This window comes from Osmerus mordax, chromosome 20, assembly GCF_038355195.1.
Source record: "Osmerus mordax isolate fOsmMor3 chromosome 20, fOsmMor3.pri, whole genome shotgun sequence".
Lineage (NCBI taxonomy): Eukaryota > Metazoa > Chordata > Actinopteri > Osmeriformes > Osmeridae > Osmerus > Osmerus mordax.
Window position 1 is genome coordinate 7,417,532 of NC_090069.1, and position 18,185 is coordinate 7,435,716.

At 39.2% G+C, this 18,185-nt stretch overlaps 1 protein-coding gene across 7 annotated transcripts in view; it reads left to right on the forward strand.

The window, feature by feature from the left end:
* ppip5k2 (diphosphoinositol pentakisphosphate kinase 2) overlaps positions 1-17,747 on the forward strand; it is a 109,407-nt gene extending 91,660 nt beyond the window's left edge. The window contains exons 24-31 of one of the 7 annotated variants that reach the window (XM_067258731.1): positions 229-396; positions 3,161-3,202; positions 3,368-3,541; positions 6,223-6,298; positions 7,323-7,442; positions 14,592-14,735; positions 14,815-14,910; positions 16,587-17,747. In XM_067258731.1, coding sequence (XP_067114832.1) covers positions 229-396; positions 3,161-3,202; positions 3,368-3,541; positions 6,223-6,298; positions 7,323-7,442; positions 14,592-14,735; positions 14,815-14,910; positions 16,587-17,164 — 1,398 coding nt within the window. In that variant the 3' untranslated portion in view covers positions 17,165-17,747. The remainder of the gene's footprint in view (positions 1-228; positions 397-3,160; positions 3,203-3,367; positions 3,542-6,222; positions 6,299-7,322; positions 7,443-14,591; positions 14,736-14,814; positions 14,911-16,586) is intronic. The other 6 variants (XM_067258734.1, XM_067258735.1, XM_067258732.1 and 3 more) reach the window with 6 other exon arrangements.
* The last annotated feature ends 438 nt before the right edge of the window (positions 17,748-18,185 follow it).

Here is an 18,185-nt window from a genome sequence, read left to right on the forward strand (position 1 = left end):
CAGAAATGTGTGTGTCACCGACATCATTGCGGGCACTGTGCCCTATCTATAATTCCAGGAATCTGTGTGTGTGCGTGCCACCAATTTTATCACGGGCACTGTGCACTATATACTGTTCAAATCTGTATTTGTGTGTTTAACTGGCATCTTAATCATTGACTGCATCACAGGCACTTTACTCTAGTACAATATAAATACCATATCCTTTTATGATTTATTTTTTATAAGAATGAGGGCTCCAAGAAGTCTCAGAACGACAGCGACGAAGAGTCAGGTGGTGCCAGGCGCGATGAACCGGATCGGGCCCTAATGATGTTTCGACCCATGGTCTCAGACCCAATCTACATCCACAGAAAATCCCCCTTGCCACGCTCCAAAAAGATTGGTTCTGTGGAAGTAAGTGACCCCTTCATGTCTGTGTGACTTTGTAGGTTAGTGTAATTATTCAATTTTTGGTTGAAACAGTTTGGTCATTGTTGGGAGCCATAAATTGTTCATTTATGATTGCCGAGCGTTTCTTCCGACCCAGCACCATGTTTTATTTATTCAATCAGCAACTCATCATGGCCTTGATTAATGTTAGATGCAGAGTTAGGGGACTTAAGCAGGAGCTAAAGCTTATGGGTCAAGTAATTCTGAAGGACTTGGTGAGTTCACAATCACCGTATATTGGTGATGCCGGATTTGTTTGTCATTTCCATGAAGAAACGTGGATGTAGTTAAGCAGCATTGTCACTAAGCTAAAAAATATGCACTCCACAGGTTGTTCAGGGGTATTGTGATGTTTTGGTTGTCTTTTAAGGGAGACAAAGTTCACTCTTGGATTAGGGTTATTGTCGTGGTGAAAGGACTCTGAAGTGCAGTAGTTGCCAACACATTAGAAAAAGGTCCAGTATAAATATTCAAACCTGTTGTTCAGACATGCAATCTTATTGTACTGTATTTATACCACACCTATGCTTGTCATATAATTTTTCACAGGCTTGTGGTCTATTATGGCACTGTTTATTTACATTTACATTTAGTCATTTAGCAGGCGCTCTTATCCAGAGCGACTTACAGTAAGTACAGGGACATTCTCCCCTAGGCACGTAGGGTGAAGTGCCTTGCCCAAGGACACAACGTCATTTTGCACGGCCAGGAATCGAACCAACAACCTTCTGATTAATAGCCCGACTCCCTAACCGCTCAGCCATCTGACCCCCATTATTTTGGGGGGAATACCGGTGATTTCATAATAGTTTATAAAAAATATGATTTATGTCTAACTGCTAAACAAAACAATTGTTTGGTTTGAATAAATAAGGAATTTTATAGTACTACCATGGCCCCCTGACATTCTCAAAGTTCTGTTGTCAGACACTCAATTCAACAGAATGCAATAGGGATGTCTATGAAAACATTTCTACACTGTCCAAAAAACATTTGGTGCAATAATAGTGCATTTCCAGCTGACTATTATGACTATATATTTATCTTGTATATTAAATATTTGTCCAACTCCATTATGTACCCTCTAATTATCATTGCCATACCAGTAATATACTAAAAAGTCACACCCTCACATTGCATGTACCTTCAAATGCTACATTTAATTTTTGATCAGAAATCTGACAATAGACAGCATGTGAAGCCTCTAGTGTGATGTCAATCTACTGTACAACTGTATAGTAGATTGACATTACTAATCCATAGTGAATTGCATACTATTAGTATGAAATTCACTATGGAACTATTTTGCTTTGTGTATTTTGTACTTTTATGTGAAGAGTTGTCAGTTTTAGGTATTCAGTTGAAAAGAGGAATTAAATGAAACAATGGTGGAATTAGTGGAAGAAATACAAAGATCAGCCATAATATTATGACCACCTGCCTAATATTGTGAAGGTCCCCATTTATGCTGCCAAAACAGCCCTGACCTGTTGACTCCACCAGACCTCTGAAGGTTTGCTGTTGTATCTGGCACCAATATGTTCGCAGCAGATCCTTAAGTCCTGTAAGTTGTGAGGTTGGGCCTCTTTGGATCAGACTTTTTTGTCCAGCACATCCCACAGCTTGACTGGATTGAGATCTGGGGAATTTGGAGGCCAAATCAACATCTTGAACTTGTTTTGTTCCTCAAACCATTCCTGAACCATCTTTGTGGCAGGGAGGACTATCCTGCTAAAAGATGCCACTGCTATCAGGAAACAGTTTCCATGAAAGTGTTTGTATATGGTCTGCAATAATGCTTAGGTAGGTGGTAGGTGTCAAAGTAATGAATGGCAGGACCCAAGGTTTCCCAGCAGAACATTTCCCAAAGCATCACACTGCCTCAGCCGGCTTGACGTTCTTCCCATAGTGCATCCTGGTGCCATGTGTTCCCCTAGTAAGTGACGCACACGCACCCGGCCATCCACGTGATGTAAAAGAAAACGTGATTCATCAGACCAAGCCACCTTTTTCTATTGCTCCGTGGTCCAGGTCTGATGCTTACAAACCCATTGTAGACACTTTTGGCAATGGACAGGGGTCAGGATGGGTACCCTGACTGGTCTGCAGCTACTCAGGCCCATACGCAACAGCTTTGGTTCCCCACGTGCATCAATAAGCCTTGGCCGCCCATGACCCTGTCGCTGGATCACTGCTTTTCCTTCCTTGGACCACTTTTGATAGGTACTGACCACTGCAGACCAGGAACCCCACAAGAGCTGCAGTTTTGGAGATGTTCTGACCTAGCCATCACAATTTGGCCCATGTCAAAGTCGCTCTAATCCTTATGCTTGACCATTTTTCCTGTGTTCACTTTCATGGCACCACTGACAGGTGCCATGATAATGAGATAATCAATGTTATTCACTTTACCTGTCAGTGGTCATAATGTTATGGCTGATCAGTGTATCTTTACATTCAAATTTGATAGGTACCATTTTGTTAAATGTGCATTGTATGAACATAACAACATAACTTGTGACATTTTACAGGTGTGTGTGCACACAAGCCACTTGGCTACGGCTACATTTACTTTTAAATGTGCAAATCAACTTGATATAATCAACCAATTTGTGCCAGTAGCTTATAATTAATCTCTAAATCAACATACTCCGCCAATGGACAGTTAACACTGAGAATACATTTTTATTTTATTTTTTCCTTTTTTGTGTGTTTTGCTTTCCTTTAGTCCCCATTGCAGGCAGACTTTAACAAGACCGCACCTGGCAAAGTATGACTATACATTTTTATATACGCAACTCCTCTCCTGAAAAAAAGGCGCACTTGGGAATGTTAATGGAATTGATGGGGACATGTACATATCTATGTATGCTGTATTGTTCTTTTCTGTAATGTTGCATGACTGTGCTGTTTTTGCCCCCTCTCTCACTTCCAGGAAGAGAGCCCCCTGAGTGTGTCTAGCCCTGACTCTATTGGTACCTGGCTTCATTACACCTGTGGTGTTGGTACTGGGCGTCGAAGACGCAGATCAGGGGACCAAATAACTTCCTCCCCTGTCTCCCCCAAATCACTGGCTTTCACATCCAGTATTTTTGGCTCATGGCAACAGGTTTTTACATATTTTAATTCATTATATTCACACACAAAAACAGATTAGTGCTTGTTTTGGTCATGCGCACATGAGAACACTGCGGCAGTCAACAAGGACACCTAATCAGCAGATTAATGTAAAGAAGCAATAAAAAAAGAAATCTTCCTTACAACACTTTACCTTTGTCTTTTCTATAACTTTAAATCCTGGTATGTCTGTAGTTTATTGGATTCATAGTAATTATGTTTGAAATTCTAATAGTTGCTATGGATGCACTAGGTCTAGGCCTCCTTCCCTGGGTTCATCAAATTCAGTTAATTTTACATTTACATTTAGTCATTTAGCAGATGCTCTTATCCAGAGCGACTTACAGTAAGTACAGGGACATTCCCCCCAAGGCAAGTAGGGTTAAGTGCCTTTCCCAAGGACACAACGTCATTTGGCACGGCCGGGAATCGAACCAACAACCTTCTGATTACTAGCCCGACTCCCTAACCGCTCAGCCATCTGACCCCTCCTTTGAAATTGCTTTTTGAAATTGAATTTTGCGTTTACAAAGTATGATTCAGTTGAATTATATTTTGTTTGATGCACTTCAGTTTTATACTAGTGAGTAAGTTAGTTTTTTTTCTCATCTTTATGTGAACTCTTCCATTATGGTTGTTATTATTTATGTCATATACATTTATATCACCCTGTTAAAAGTCTGGTTAAATAATGAAATTTTTTTAGAATCGATTTGTGTACATAGTTTAATGTTAATGTGCTCATACATAAAAACAATGCCATTCTTTATATTCATCTGCTGAAACAAATATTAGCTGTCCTTTGCGATTTGCTAAGTTTTAATGTCGATTGAGATTTTTGTCGGTTTAGGTGATTTGGAGTGATCATGGGGATTTTTAAGTTGGGAGATTATCTATTTGAAGGGATGTCTGCAATGTCGTCTGCTGCTTGTATCTCTTAAGTACTGGGTACAGGCCCATTCCTGCTTGTGTGCAACTTAACACTGTTAAGAAATGTAGGCAAGTCTATTTTCACTACATTTCTCACCCCATTTTCAAAAAAGAAACAAATAGTTTTTAATGTCATAAATACTTTCTTGATTAGTTGATAACATAATAAAAACGATGAAGACTGTGGTCACACTTTCCATTTTTTGGGGACTGCATTTGCTTTTTAAGTGAATAGGACAATGGCTTACCTTATAGTAAGCCATCATTTTAATTAAAGTAGTTGAAGAAAATAAACCACAAAACTGCAATGAAGAGAATGAGGTGACATGTTACATAAACATAGATCCTGCCATGTGACCTTTAGCAGTCAAAGTGTATACAAAATCTGAAGCCGTTCCGGGCGCCGGCCTAAGGAAGTATGTTTATAAGTAGATTTTAAACCATACAATTATTAAGTCATAGCTTTGAAAGTACTTGTTTTTGCAGACAGACTACATGTGACAGAGTTAACCCTTGTGTTATCTTCGGGTCATTCTGACCCATCAGTCATTGTGACCCACCGTCGTATTGCGACAACTTTACTGCATACAAAAACAAAGTGAAGCATTTTCTTTTAACCATCGGGCTGTCTCAGACCCCCCACATCGCGAAGGTTAAAAGAAAATTAAACAAATTTGGTTTTGTATTGGGTAAAATTGGGTAAACACAACGATGGTTCGTTGTGAACCTTCGGGTCATGTGACCCGAAGGCAGCACAAGGGTTAAATGTGCATAATACATGGCGGTATGTGTGGGGGCAGTAGCATGTCTTTACAACAAGTGCTTGTTGATTTTTCCAACTTTTATTGTCAGAATAACATCAATACACTTTTGGATTCTGGATCTGTTTCAGCATTCACCACATGAGATGGAGAAGTAGTATTAAGACTTTTATGTGGTCCGTAGGGTTATTATGAAATTTTACAATTTGACTGCAATTTCAAAGTAACAAACTCTAGCTCAGATAGCACCTTTAATTAAATCCATGATGACATACAATGACCTATGGTAGGGACACTGTCTGACTATTTATATATTAGCAAAGATACTAGAACAAGAGCTGATTTAATGGAGGTCGGTACCATTTGGTTTGTGTAGTTTGCCATCGAGGGGAGGCTGGGTCAAGGTATTTACCTTTCCCCTCAGGTAAGATCTGTGAGGTGTGAGAGTGGGCTCATAATGTGCTCATGGTGTTGTGTTTCCACCATCAGGCATCCACTTATCATAACCTTTCAGTCCCAGCCCAGCCCTGGATACTGATGTCCATCCCTCTACAAAACCATCTTGGTTTTGTCTTTGCACAAATATTAATATCTCCAATGGGAAAATGAGAACCCTTAACCTCTCTTATTTTTTTCCAGTTTTGACACAGGTGTAAATGTGAATCTTTCTTGAAGTTGTGCACCCTGACTGTTGACACCTGTTGTTTTTCAAACTGTTGCCATGTCTCCATCCCCTGCAATCTCTTCACCTGCCATGTGCTTTTTAATTGCCGACCTTTTAACTGGAATGGTATCCTTGGCCATGGAGATGTTGCATGATCCATCTGTCTCCGTCCTCTTTGCCATGTGCACTAACATTTCCCAGTGCTGCATATTAACATGTGTTTGTCCTGAAAATATGCAAAAAAAAAATCAAGTTGTGGATGCCCACCCTTTTGGGCTCAGTAATAAATTATAACATTCATATGGTATTTTCCTATAGGTTTTGTCAGAGAATAATGCCCATGTTCAAAGACCAGGTAGACTACACTCTGAACACAAGTTAACAACAGGAATAGGTAAGCATAAATATTTTTTTTCTATAACATTTCATATACTATTATGAAAAACATGGCAGGAATGTCTTTAAATTTTATACTGTATTTTAATTGTGTAACATTTGCATTTAGAAAAACTTTTAAAGCAGAACTTCTGTATTCCCCATCTTAAAGTATATCAGGATAGTGATGTTTATTCAGTTTGTTTTGTATAAAAATGTGTTCTATGCATATAAAATCTTTGCTATGTTTTGACTGTGCCTCATGCACCTGGAGTGTGATTTTCTTGCACAGCCTGCCTCTTACTCTGTATGACTAAATGATCAGTAAGGCTACTAAATTTGTGATGTTAAGCTTGTTTTGGCAACTTTAAAATGAGCTTTACCTGAAGTTTATAACAAGATTTTTGCCACACAACTAATAACAGTGCTGACTCAGTTTCTCATATGCTGGTAATGTCTTTTGTGACCTAAAATGTTGTAGCCGCAGCAAATTCTATGCACTAAAGCAATGGCATTTTGTTGGCTACCATTTTAGAAATGGCTATCCTACACCATTCAGTTTCCTGAACCTTACCTTAAACTATGACCTCGTCCTGTGTGTTGTAAAACGTATGTAGCTACACTGTTTTTATCTCAAACCATGTTTTCATATGTTGTGCTCATCATGTTTTACTTCCTATTTACCTGCTTCAGTTACTGCTTCAACCATTGTAAATATGTCGTTTAGCAAATATCAGGGACAGATTTAATTTAAAATATTTCGGATAAAGACCAAGTGCTTAGAAAATAAGACATATTGCTATGGTTAGTTAATATCACCCACAAAGTTTTTATCATCCTGCATTTTTCAAAAAGGATAGGGATGTATGAAAACAACTCCCATGGCCATCTCTGTGCCAAGTGACATTACTGTCATTATGTGAAGGCTCTTATGAGGCTGCACAAAATCTTTTGTGGCAAGAATCTCCAAGAAATGCATGCATTCCAATGGTGTGGATGTGGCCCACATGGTTGCTGTATGTATCTTTTTTAACTCCCATCAGGGTCTCATTGTGCTGGCCTGTTTAGCTCCATGGTGCTCGGAGCTTCCTCCAGTGCACCTAACCTACAAGATTATGCTCGTGCACACCGTAAAAAGCTGACCTCCTCTGGCTTCTTAGATGGTATGTGCAAACACGCACACACATCTTAAAGAAAAGATGAATCTTTTTTTCCCCCCATCATTTTGTAAAATAATTATTAGTTTCTCTGTATTTCAATGAGAAATATTTGCCATGACTGGCCCATTTTAAGCGTCATTCCCCTTGTTAACCATCCTGTTTTACATCTGGTGCATTCATATTCTTAGTTTTTTAAGAAAAATAATTTTGCTAACAATTATTTTTTTTTCTTTTCTCAGACTCTGTGTTTGTATTTTTTTGTGAAAGAATGCAACAAGTTTTATTTAATATTTGGTCAAAGAATTATGGAAATGAAAATTAATTTACACCCACATAATTCAAAAAAAGAATATATATATATATAATTACTCCATACTGATCACATCACAGTTCAGATCTGTTTTTGGGACTTACTCAACTATATATAGACTTTGAAGATCTTCGGAAATTGTAAATATCTTGTGTTTTTGAGAAAGTGGAAATCAGTAAATCATGTTGATCATCAGATGACTGCTTTTCCCATGTAAAATGACATACGAATCAGCTGAAACTGCCGGTCGCTGTCGGCTCAAAATGGGAGCTGGATGTGGTTTGAACGAGATTCTGGTATATTTATGGGCCGGTATATCTTTAAAATTTTTATATATAAACCCCTCAAAAAAAGTTCGGAAACGTTATTTTGGTTGATTATTCCTCCTCTTCAATAATACCAATTGGTATTGTATTTTATATCGTTGGAAAGCCTGATTAGTCACTTTTACAACGAAGTACAACTTGTAAGGATCGTGCATTCGTGGAACGAGCAACACAGCTAACCGTGCGGGTAGCGGCCAAAGAAATGTGCCAAAATCCCCTGCAATATTCTTCTGTTGGTATTCACTCTCGTTTGCTTGGTGGATTGGATGATGGCACTCTCCCACAGTAATAAGGAAAAAACTACGCATATTGGCCATTTTTACACTTAATTCATTTTACACTGTCAGGGACCTCAGTAGCGTGTGGAAGATCCATACGCAGCCACAACAGCTTGGCACGTCCTCCTCATGCTGGTCACCAGCCTGGTCACACACCGCTGTGGGATGGCATCCCATTCCTCAACCAGGATTTGTCGCAAGTCAGCCAACATGTTTGCGTTGGTAACTCTGGCACGTACAGCACGCCCAAGCTGATCCCACTTGAAGCTCAAAACGAGAGTGAATACCAACAGAAGAATATTGCGGGGGATTTTGGCAAAATGTTTTGGGCCGCTACCCACACGGTTAGCTGTGTTGCTCATTCCACGAATGCACGATCCTTACAAGTTGTAAAGGTGACTAATCAGGCTTTCCAACGATATAAAATACAATACCAATTGGTGTTATTGAAGGGGAGGAATAATCGACCGAAATAAAGTTTCAGGACTTTTTTGAGGGATTTATATATAGTTTAGACCTGTTCTGTTGCACCACTTCATAGAAATCTGAACAATCATACTAGAATTCCTAAAGCATAAAAATGTCTATAAATATGGTTTGGTTTCTCACCTTTTCTCTGGCTGAAAGAATCCTAACACTTACTTCGCTACTAAAACAAGACCTCTCTCCTTTCCCCATTTTCCTTCATGCATGCCTTCTAAAACCTGGTTTCTTTTGCCCTTTTCCCATAACCCGTTTGTGCTAGTTACACATTTCAGGTACCTGTTTTTCTCTTTCTCAGAGGCCACGCGTGGTTCTGCTGTAAAAAGATTTTCTATCTCATTTGCGCGACACCCAACCAATGGTATGTTTGCTTTTGTTAAGATACACCCTTGCCTCATCCATTATGATTTTTGTCTGGATAGAATCTCTCCCTCCCCCCCACCTTACCAAGTACATGGAATGTGACCATGAACCTTGGGTGCTGAATGCTCATGCAAGTCCCAGAAACCATGTGTGGCTTTTGTTCTCTTGGAACTTACTCAACTAGTCATACTGGTGTTAAGAGTCTAGTTTAATAGTTTTCCTGTAATGCAAAGCCATAATTTTTTGCTGGCTTTTTTGTTACCGTCCGAAGGTGTGATATTTAGCAATTATTTACCTTGGTACTAACTAGAAATATGCTTTAATTGCCAAAGGTTTTACAAATGTATCTCATTCATAAATATTGTACTTTCTGTGTGGACAATATTTTACCAGTCATACCTGTACAACTAGGCTAAATATTGTCAAAGAATGCATGCACCATTGCTACATGGCTACGACAGAATTCAAGACATTCTAACATTTTCAATATTCACACACTGAGAAGGAGTGGACCATTTAAGTGAGAACAAGATCAAGTGCATTACCTCTGTGGCTCTAAAGACTGTCACCTATATCATGCAAATTTGTAGTTGGGTGTCATGATGCAGACCATTTCTGTTTTTCATTAATTTTGGGATATCCAATTGTTTTATTTTTTTTATCTGCTTTTCTAAATGGGTCAGTCTTTTCCAGTATGTTCTGTGGTAAGTGTTAATTATGTTTTATTAACCCTTTTAATTTTGTCTAAATGTTGTACAGTGTCCTTAGTTATAATAGATTTTGTTGTATAAAGTTTAGTTTCCTTAGTTCTCTCCCCCTATCTCTTCAGCCTCTCTAAGTCCAAACCTGGCACTCCCGTTTTCTTCAACATTTTGCTAAGAAATATCTTTAGTGACCCACATTTAAGTTCTACCTTCAGAAAATCAACTTCTCCAAATATGTAGGTTTTCCTTATTAATATCACTGGCAGATGACCTGTGGCTGTTTACATGTTGATTTAAAGCCGTTCACACACTAGCCGTATTTATCAGATCTATTTTAATCCTTTCCTTTTGAGCTTCCTAACAAGGCAGTTTAGTTTCAGATGTTGACACATTTTTGCCAAAGACACCTCAGGATATTCAATATAAAATAATGTGGGATAATCATACATACAGAATGTGATTAATATATTTGAAAATAAACTAGATTAGCTAATTGTTTTGCAGCATATTTAGTTTGCGATTCCCTTAGTGGCACATTTTGTACTCTTGGTGATCATACAAATGTCCCCCTTTACCTTCATGCTAAAGTCATGGACAAAATATAGACACCCCTTGCACTTTTCAAATTATGAAAAAATATCTTGAAAATAACTGTTCATATTACAATTACGTTTTAATTAAAACCTTAGCATATCCTTTAAATATCTGAAACACATCATTTACAATATAGGGTATATCTACTGACAACCTTCTCTATTCTCGTTTGATTGTAGGGATGGTATACTTTTCTTTTGAAGGCTGAATTTTGTATTCTGTGTAGATATTCTGTACGCCACCAGAAATCTCTTAATTTGGTCCAATCCGTCCAAAGTGACATTCTCCTAGAAGGATTTAGTCTTGTGTCTTTAACAAACTCTGTTGTACTTGTACAGTGAAGGAAACAATTATTTGATCCCCTGCTGATTTTGCACGTTTGCACACTGAAAAAAGAAATGATCAGTCTATAATTTTAATGGTAGGTTTATTTGAACAGTGAGAGACAGAATAACAACAACAAAAATCCAGATTTCTTTTTAATAAATTGATTAGCATTTTAATAAGTGAAATATATTTACATTTAGTCATTTAGCAGACACTCTTATCCAGAGCGACTTGCGCGATATTTAAATTCTGTCATTTAGCAGACGCTCTTATCCAGAGTGACTTACAGTAAGTACAGGGACATTCCCCCGAGGCAAGTAGGGTGAAGTGCCTTGCCCGGGAATCGAACTGGCAACCTGATATTAACCCCTCTGCAAAACATGACTTAGTACTTGGTGGCAAAACCCATGTTGGCAATCCCAGAGGTCAAATGTTTCTTGTAGTTGGCCACCAGGTTTGCACACATCTCAGGAGGGATTTTGTCCCACTCCTCTTTGCAGATTTTCTCCAAGTCCTTAACGTTTCGAGGCTGACGTTTGGCAACTCCAGCCTTCAGCTCCCTCCACAGATTTACATTTACATTACATTTATTCATTTAGCAGACGCTTTTATCCAAAGCGACTTCCAAGAGAGAGCTTCACAAAGTGCATAGGTTACTGATCATAACAACAAGATAGCCACAAAACATTGCGAGTAGCCAAAACTTGAAGCACACATTGTGAACAACCGAAGTAAGTGCCAAAGGGAAGAACCATAAGAGCATGTAGTTAAACAAGTTACAATTAAACAACATAAACTGCTATAAGTGCAAGTGTACCTGTGGAAAAAACGAGCAACAATAATAAAAACAATATATCACAGCGAGTACAAAAAATTTAAATCAGTTACCACTAACCACAAGAGCAACAAGTCTCTGAGCAAGAGTCATTGTGATCCTTGAGGAAACTAACATCGGGTCAAGCGAACCATTCCTAAGTACCGTTGTACTTCCGGAACAAGTGCGTCTTGAGCCTTTTCTTGAAGGTGGAAAGACAGTCAGTGTCTCTGATGGAGGTGGGGAGTTGATTCCACCACTGGGGGGCCAGACAGGAAAAGAGCTTGTGTTGGGACCGGGCGGTCTTGAGCGGTGGGACCACCAGGCGGTTGTCTGAAGAAGACCGTAGGTGACGGGTGGGGGTGTAAGGCTGCAGGATAGACTTGATGTAGACGGGTGCAATCCCGTTCACTGCTCAGAAGGTCAATACCAGGGTCTTGAATCTGATACGGGCCATGATAGGTAGCCATATTTACTATGGGATTAAGGTCTGGAGACTGGCTAGGCCACTCCAGGACCTTAATGTTATTCTTCTTGAGCCACTCTTTTGTTGCCTTGTCATGCTGGAATGCCCATCCACGACCCATTTTCAATGCCCTGGCAAACTTCAGACGAGCCTGCTTTCTTGAGCAAGGGGACCTTGCGGGCGCTGCAGGATTTCAATCCTTCACGGCGTAGTGTGTTACCAATTGTTTTCTCCCAGCTGCCTTGAGATCATTGACAAGATCCTCCTGTGTAGTTCTGGGCTGATTCCTCACCGTTCTCATGATCATTGCAACTCCACGAGGTGAGATCTTGCATGGAGCCCCAGCAGCGTCGGAAAAACACGAGGGCAAAGGGCCAAACTGCCCCTAAGAAATATAATTTTGCCCCTGATATCACTAGGAGAGTGGCAAAAAATGCCCCCATAATTTCCTCCCCATAATAATAATGATAATTTAATTAACTTGTCAAAAACATTGTGACCCGGTCCAGTTGCCATAGAATGTTTTTGATTTTCACCTTGACTGATGTTAAGTGTGCGTAAAGAACCGAACGTTAAAAAAATGGAGCGCTTCTTAATCAGACCTGTGAGTGACTGCGAGTGTGAAGAGAAATGAGGAATCAGCAAACACAGTCTCCGTCACCATCTCAGGTTCCAAAGATGAAATTCACTCACTCAACGATCATCAAAAAATGGAAGCTAGATTGGCTTGGGTGGACGGAGACGGCGATGAGAAAAATACCCGTTTTTTTGCAAAGCATGTCGAACTTGTGAATCCGGCACATGCAAATTCTTCTGCTGACTCTAGTTGAGCGAAAACATTAAGAAATACGGGGCTTTTCGTCACCAGCGACCTAGCAACATGCCATCGCCTACGGTGATAACTAATAATAATTATTTGTAAATTATATAGTTCGCTTTAGCTAGTTTAACGTTAGTAAGCTAACGTTAGCTAGCTCTGATAGTGCGTTAGTCACAAAGGCTTGCTTGCAAGTTATCCTGGCTAACGTTAGAGTGCAGTCAGTGAATGATTTCCCCCCCATCCTCATAAGTAACTGCTATCTTGTGGTTGACAACCAATCCTCTATTTGGGTAAAGTTGAGTGTGCAGTTGAAAAAAAAAAAAGATGTCCCTGGATTTCAGTCAGTGGGGGCAAAAATTACCCCCTAAAAAATATGTAAATGTTCTACCCTGAGCCCCAGACCGAGGGAGATTGACAGTTCTTTTGTGTTTCTTCCATTTGCGAATAATCGCACCAACTGTTGTCACCTTCTCACAAAGCTGCTTGGCGATGGTGTTGTAGCCCATTCCAGCCTTGTGTAGGTCTACAGGTCCCTGACATCCTTGGACAGCTCTTTGATCTTGGCCATGGTGGAGAGTTTGGAATCTGATTGATTGCTTCTGTGGACACACGGGAGCCAGAAATCTTTCTGATTGAGAGGGGGTGAAATACTTATTTCACTCATTAAAATTCAAATCAATTTATAACAATTTTAACATGCGTTTTTTGGGATTTTCTTGTTGTTGATCTGTCTATCATTGTTCAAATTAACCTACAATTAGACTTAGAATTAGACTGATCATTCCTTTTTCAGTGGGCAAACATACAAAATCAGCAGGGGATAAAATATTTTTTTTCCTCACTGTATCTGAAGGTCAACTTGAATATGTACCTTGTGATTTGTGACCTTATGGTCCATGCTAGGCAACAGTCTTGGGTCCAACGTTTTTGGTGCATTATTTGAAAAAAGTGTAAGAGTGCCAATATTTTAGTGGAAGTGGAAGTCATAGATGTTTTTTTGAGACATCTGCCTTGTTGTCTTAATGCTTGTGAGTTATTTTCATTAGTTGTTTTCTGTTTGCAACAAAAAACAATATAAATTTTAATTATATTTGTGGCGAACGCCGACAAACTTTGTGTGTATTTCTTTTTGGTGCATATTAATTAATTCATTCATTATAACACTAAGGTAATTACCGGTCAATACTACAGACATGTTCTGCCATTTTATATTGCAGCTATTTAGTTAGACCCCTCATGTAAAAGCTTTTGTGTTGGGTCACATAGTAATGATTACCTGCAATGTGTTATCAATTTAGTTTGTCAGTTTATGGTTAGTAAATCAAAAAGTTAACTAAACCAAAAAATAAATTATGTCGGTAAGTAAACATTAACTATTTTCCCCCCTCATTCTGTATGAAACAGTTGTGAATAGATGGCATATCCGTCTGTGGGATGTACTTTTGTGTAATTCATCTGCTTCCATCCCATAGTGTCCACCTCAATCAGATGATTCTTTTTATTTGGATTGGAATCATTTCAAAGATAATTGAAGCGTCATGTTTTTGAATGGCAGTTTCATCTCCCTTTGCTTGGTGCAGTTACATTGTCACTCATGAAGGGCATGTAGCGTGTGTCCCTTTCAGTTTCTATTTCAAAAGCTTATCCAACAATTTTTTTCCCTCAAGGTTTTGAATTGTACTCCATGGTCCCATCCATATGCCCTTTGGAGACCCTGCACAACTCTCTTTCGCTGAAGCAGGTGGACGACTTCCTGGCTTCCATTGCCAAATCCCATGATTCAATCTTAGACATCTCTGCCTCCTCCTCGGGTATGTATGGCTACTTGCAGATAATCAACTGTAATTTGTCATAGGGGAAGTCTGATTGCCTTTGTTTTGTGCTCAACAGCTGTGAAGAAAATCCCTTTGAACACATACACCCCAGCAAAGGTCTTACCCTGTCCGTTCACTCAAAGCAAAACAAATCTTGTTAAGGCTACAAATGGTAAGATAAATGTTAACAATTAACATCTAGCTATACGATAGCTTGTCAGCTGTTAGAATTAAGTCTGAATCTGTTTATATAATTTGCAAAGATGCAGTTAGGATCGCATTGAAGGGAAAACGTCATCACTAAACAATAACATGACAAGACAATTTGCCAGACAATTATTAATAGAATTTTTTTTCACAGACATATAAAGAATATCTCTGGTTTCGGCAGTCTTGGGTCTCGGAAAATATCCTTATTTTTTGGATTGGACGTACAGTTTTGCGTCTAGGTTAACTTGTTTGAGGTGTGGATTCTAGCTACATTTCTGTTATTCTCTGCCCTCAGCGCGTTATCAATCATAGCTGCACCATCACCGTGGCAACGACAGACACACACCACTCATATGGGGGGTGACAAGTGCCCTCGCACGCCCGAACAGCATGTATTCATAAATGCCACCTACGTCACTTCCAAACAGACTGCCGCCATATGCACTACCGATCTCGCCCAGTAATTCCGCCCACACTGCCGATTTCAATGAGAAAGTGAGACAGATATGTCGGAAAAAAATCAATTTTAAGCTCCGATCCTTAGCCTATTTGTTACCCCCAGTTTTCTTTGGTTCCATATTATCTGCCCCAATTGGCTTTCCATGACAGAGCTAGCTATAAACATTTATCTTGTCCATAACCCTCCCCATACAGTGGGGATAGCTTGAAGGCTTTCAAGAGTACGGATGTTTATCAATATGCTGTAGCTGGATGAGTGAATGACGTGAAAGTGCGGCACATGGCCACCAAGGACTTATATTTAACGTTAATCATGGGAAAGTTATTTATTATTTGAAAAAAATCAAATGTATGTTTTTGGTGGTAGTTTACTCTGACCAGGTAGCGAGTTGTTAGCTAAGTGGCTAACAGCTAGCTAGCACTCATCTTAGTGCCACTTAGCTCACGGCTTTTTTTTAAGAATATTTAATATACTAGCCAATCAGACTATTCGAGGCACTTAGGACAATCGATATTAGCAACAATGAACATTAGACTACAGTGTTTCCCCTAGGTTTACAGCTTTGGGGGGGGGGGGTCAGGTGGCTGAGCAGTTAGGGAATCGGGCTAGTAATCTGAAGGTTGCCAGTTCGATTCCCGGCCGTGCCAAATGACGTTGTATCCTTGGGCAAGGCACTACACCCTACTTGCCTCGGGGGGAATGTCCCTGTACCTACTGTAAGTCGCTCTGGATAAGAGTGTCTGCTAAATGACTAAATGTAAATGACACGCCGTTGTGTAAATAAGATAAATAACATAAGGCCATTTAGTTTGTTTAATAAAAGAGCAAGCTATATACCTGTTTTATAGGAAAGGTAACCTTAAATGAGTTATATATAGCGCCCGAATAAATCTTTTTATAGATTTTTCTTTCTGTTTTTATAAAAAAAAGAAAAACAAATCTGATTTTTTTTAAATTATTATTATTATTAACTTGATCTTCCAGGGGGGGCGGGGCACCCCCCTTATATAATGGTAGGGAAAACACTGGACTCCATATCAGTGGAAAGTATTAGGGAGACATTGCAGCTCCATTCCAAACTTACCCAAAACTTACCCCAACCCAAAGTTACCCCAAAAAACTATATGATTTCAGAATTGTTCATAATATTGCAATACCCCTTTTATTGTCTCTCACAGTGAGCGAAGTGTCCCACTGCAAATTCCCTAGCTATAGTCCTATGGACATCTCCCCAGAAGGTGCAGCTGGAGAAGTGTCACAGCATACTTCTCTCCAGCTAACTGCGGAGAGGAAAGCAACATTTCAGCCTACAACTGAGAACCAGCAACCTGTTCTAGAAACAAGTCAGCACACCTTTAGTGGTCATGATAAACTAATTTTAACCTCTGGCACATCTGGGGCTATTGCAGCCCTGCAATTTGATGGCCAAAGTTCTAAAATGCTACCGACAACAATCGATGACAAAGTTCAGCAGAATACCCCTACACATAATATCGCACAACCCTCACAAGAGACAATGATTTGTAAAAAGTCATCACATCCCCCTTCTCAAGAAACACTGGCAAGTGGGCAGGTACCAATGCAAACTCTAGCCCAATACCCTCAAGGTGGTAAAGTGCCACCAAAAGCCCTTTGTTGCAATTTTCCCCCCACAGGGAAGACCAAGGCGATGTCATCACTTGACCAATTGCACCTAGAGAATCTGGATAGAGAATCATTTTCTGTTACTAGTGGCAAGGAAAAGGTGACAAAATAGGATTTAAAAAAAAATTATCAGTGCATTGTTTACATTTGTTTGATATCACGCAAGTCACAAGTGTTACAACCATTGTTGGGAATTATATTACGAGAGCATAACATCAGTCTAGAAGTATTTATTGTTATGTTGCATCGTTTGTGTGTATTGTAATGAGTGTAGACTTGTACTACATCTGATGTATTTTGAGTGACACTATGTTCTACTGTATGAATGGTTTCGATTTTGTTCATAATTTGCTAAGGTCTTGTGTATTTGAATGCAGATGTACAGTGTGAAATACATTTAGCTGTCTACATCATCATTATTAAATATTCCATAGCTGTGACTAATGGAATTCATTCCTCAATTTAAGTCAAGGTCCAAAAATATGTTTTTCAAAGGTCAGATGAAATGATAAATTTCAATGTGAATTGAAAACACATTTATTTTCAATGTTACTCTGAATTTGCACTTCTTATTTATCATCCACGATACTGGAATGTCTGCCTCATCAATACTGTGATGACAATTATTTCTATATTTTACATGTAATCAAACTTGATTGTTGAACTGTATATATTCAGAATAAATTCTTTTATTAAGAGTCCGTTTTGTTATCCATGTCCAGTGTTGTATTTGTTTCTTTCTGGTAAAGGATTTGTATGTTGCCAATACATACTGAGAGTTGTGTTGTCAATGAAATTGTAATGGATGTTAACAGTGCAGCGCCAGATAATTTTGAATGCAGGTGCTGAGGGGGTGCTATCATTGACAGGGGGAGCTGCGCAATTACATATAAAGGGCGTAGGTTTGCATAGGGACCATGGGGACTAGTCACGAGTAAAGTTTGGGAAAGACACAATCGTCCCCACCAATATTTTGTTAATTTTCGGAAAAAAAATCTATTTGCAAAACTCGTTCGTATTATTATCTATACTATGTTCGTCGCCGAGAAAAGTGAAAAATACATTTCCAAGTTAACGAATGCGCCCTTGAGCCTGCGAGACAAGATGATGTCATTTAAGTTAATTGGCTGAAG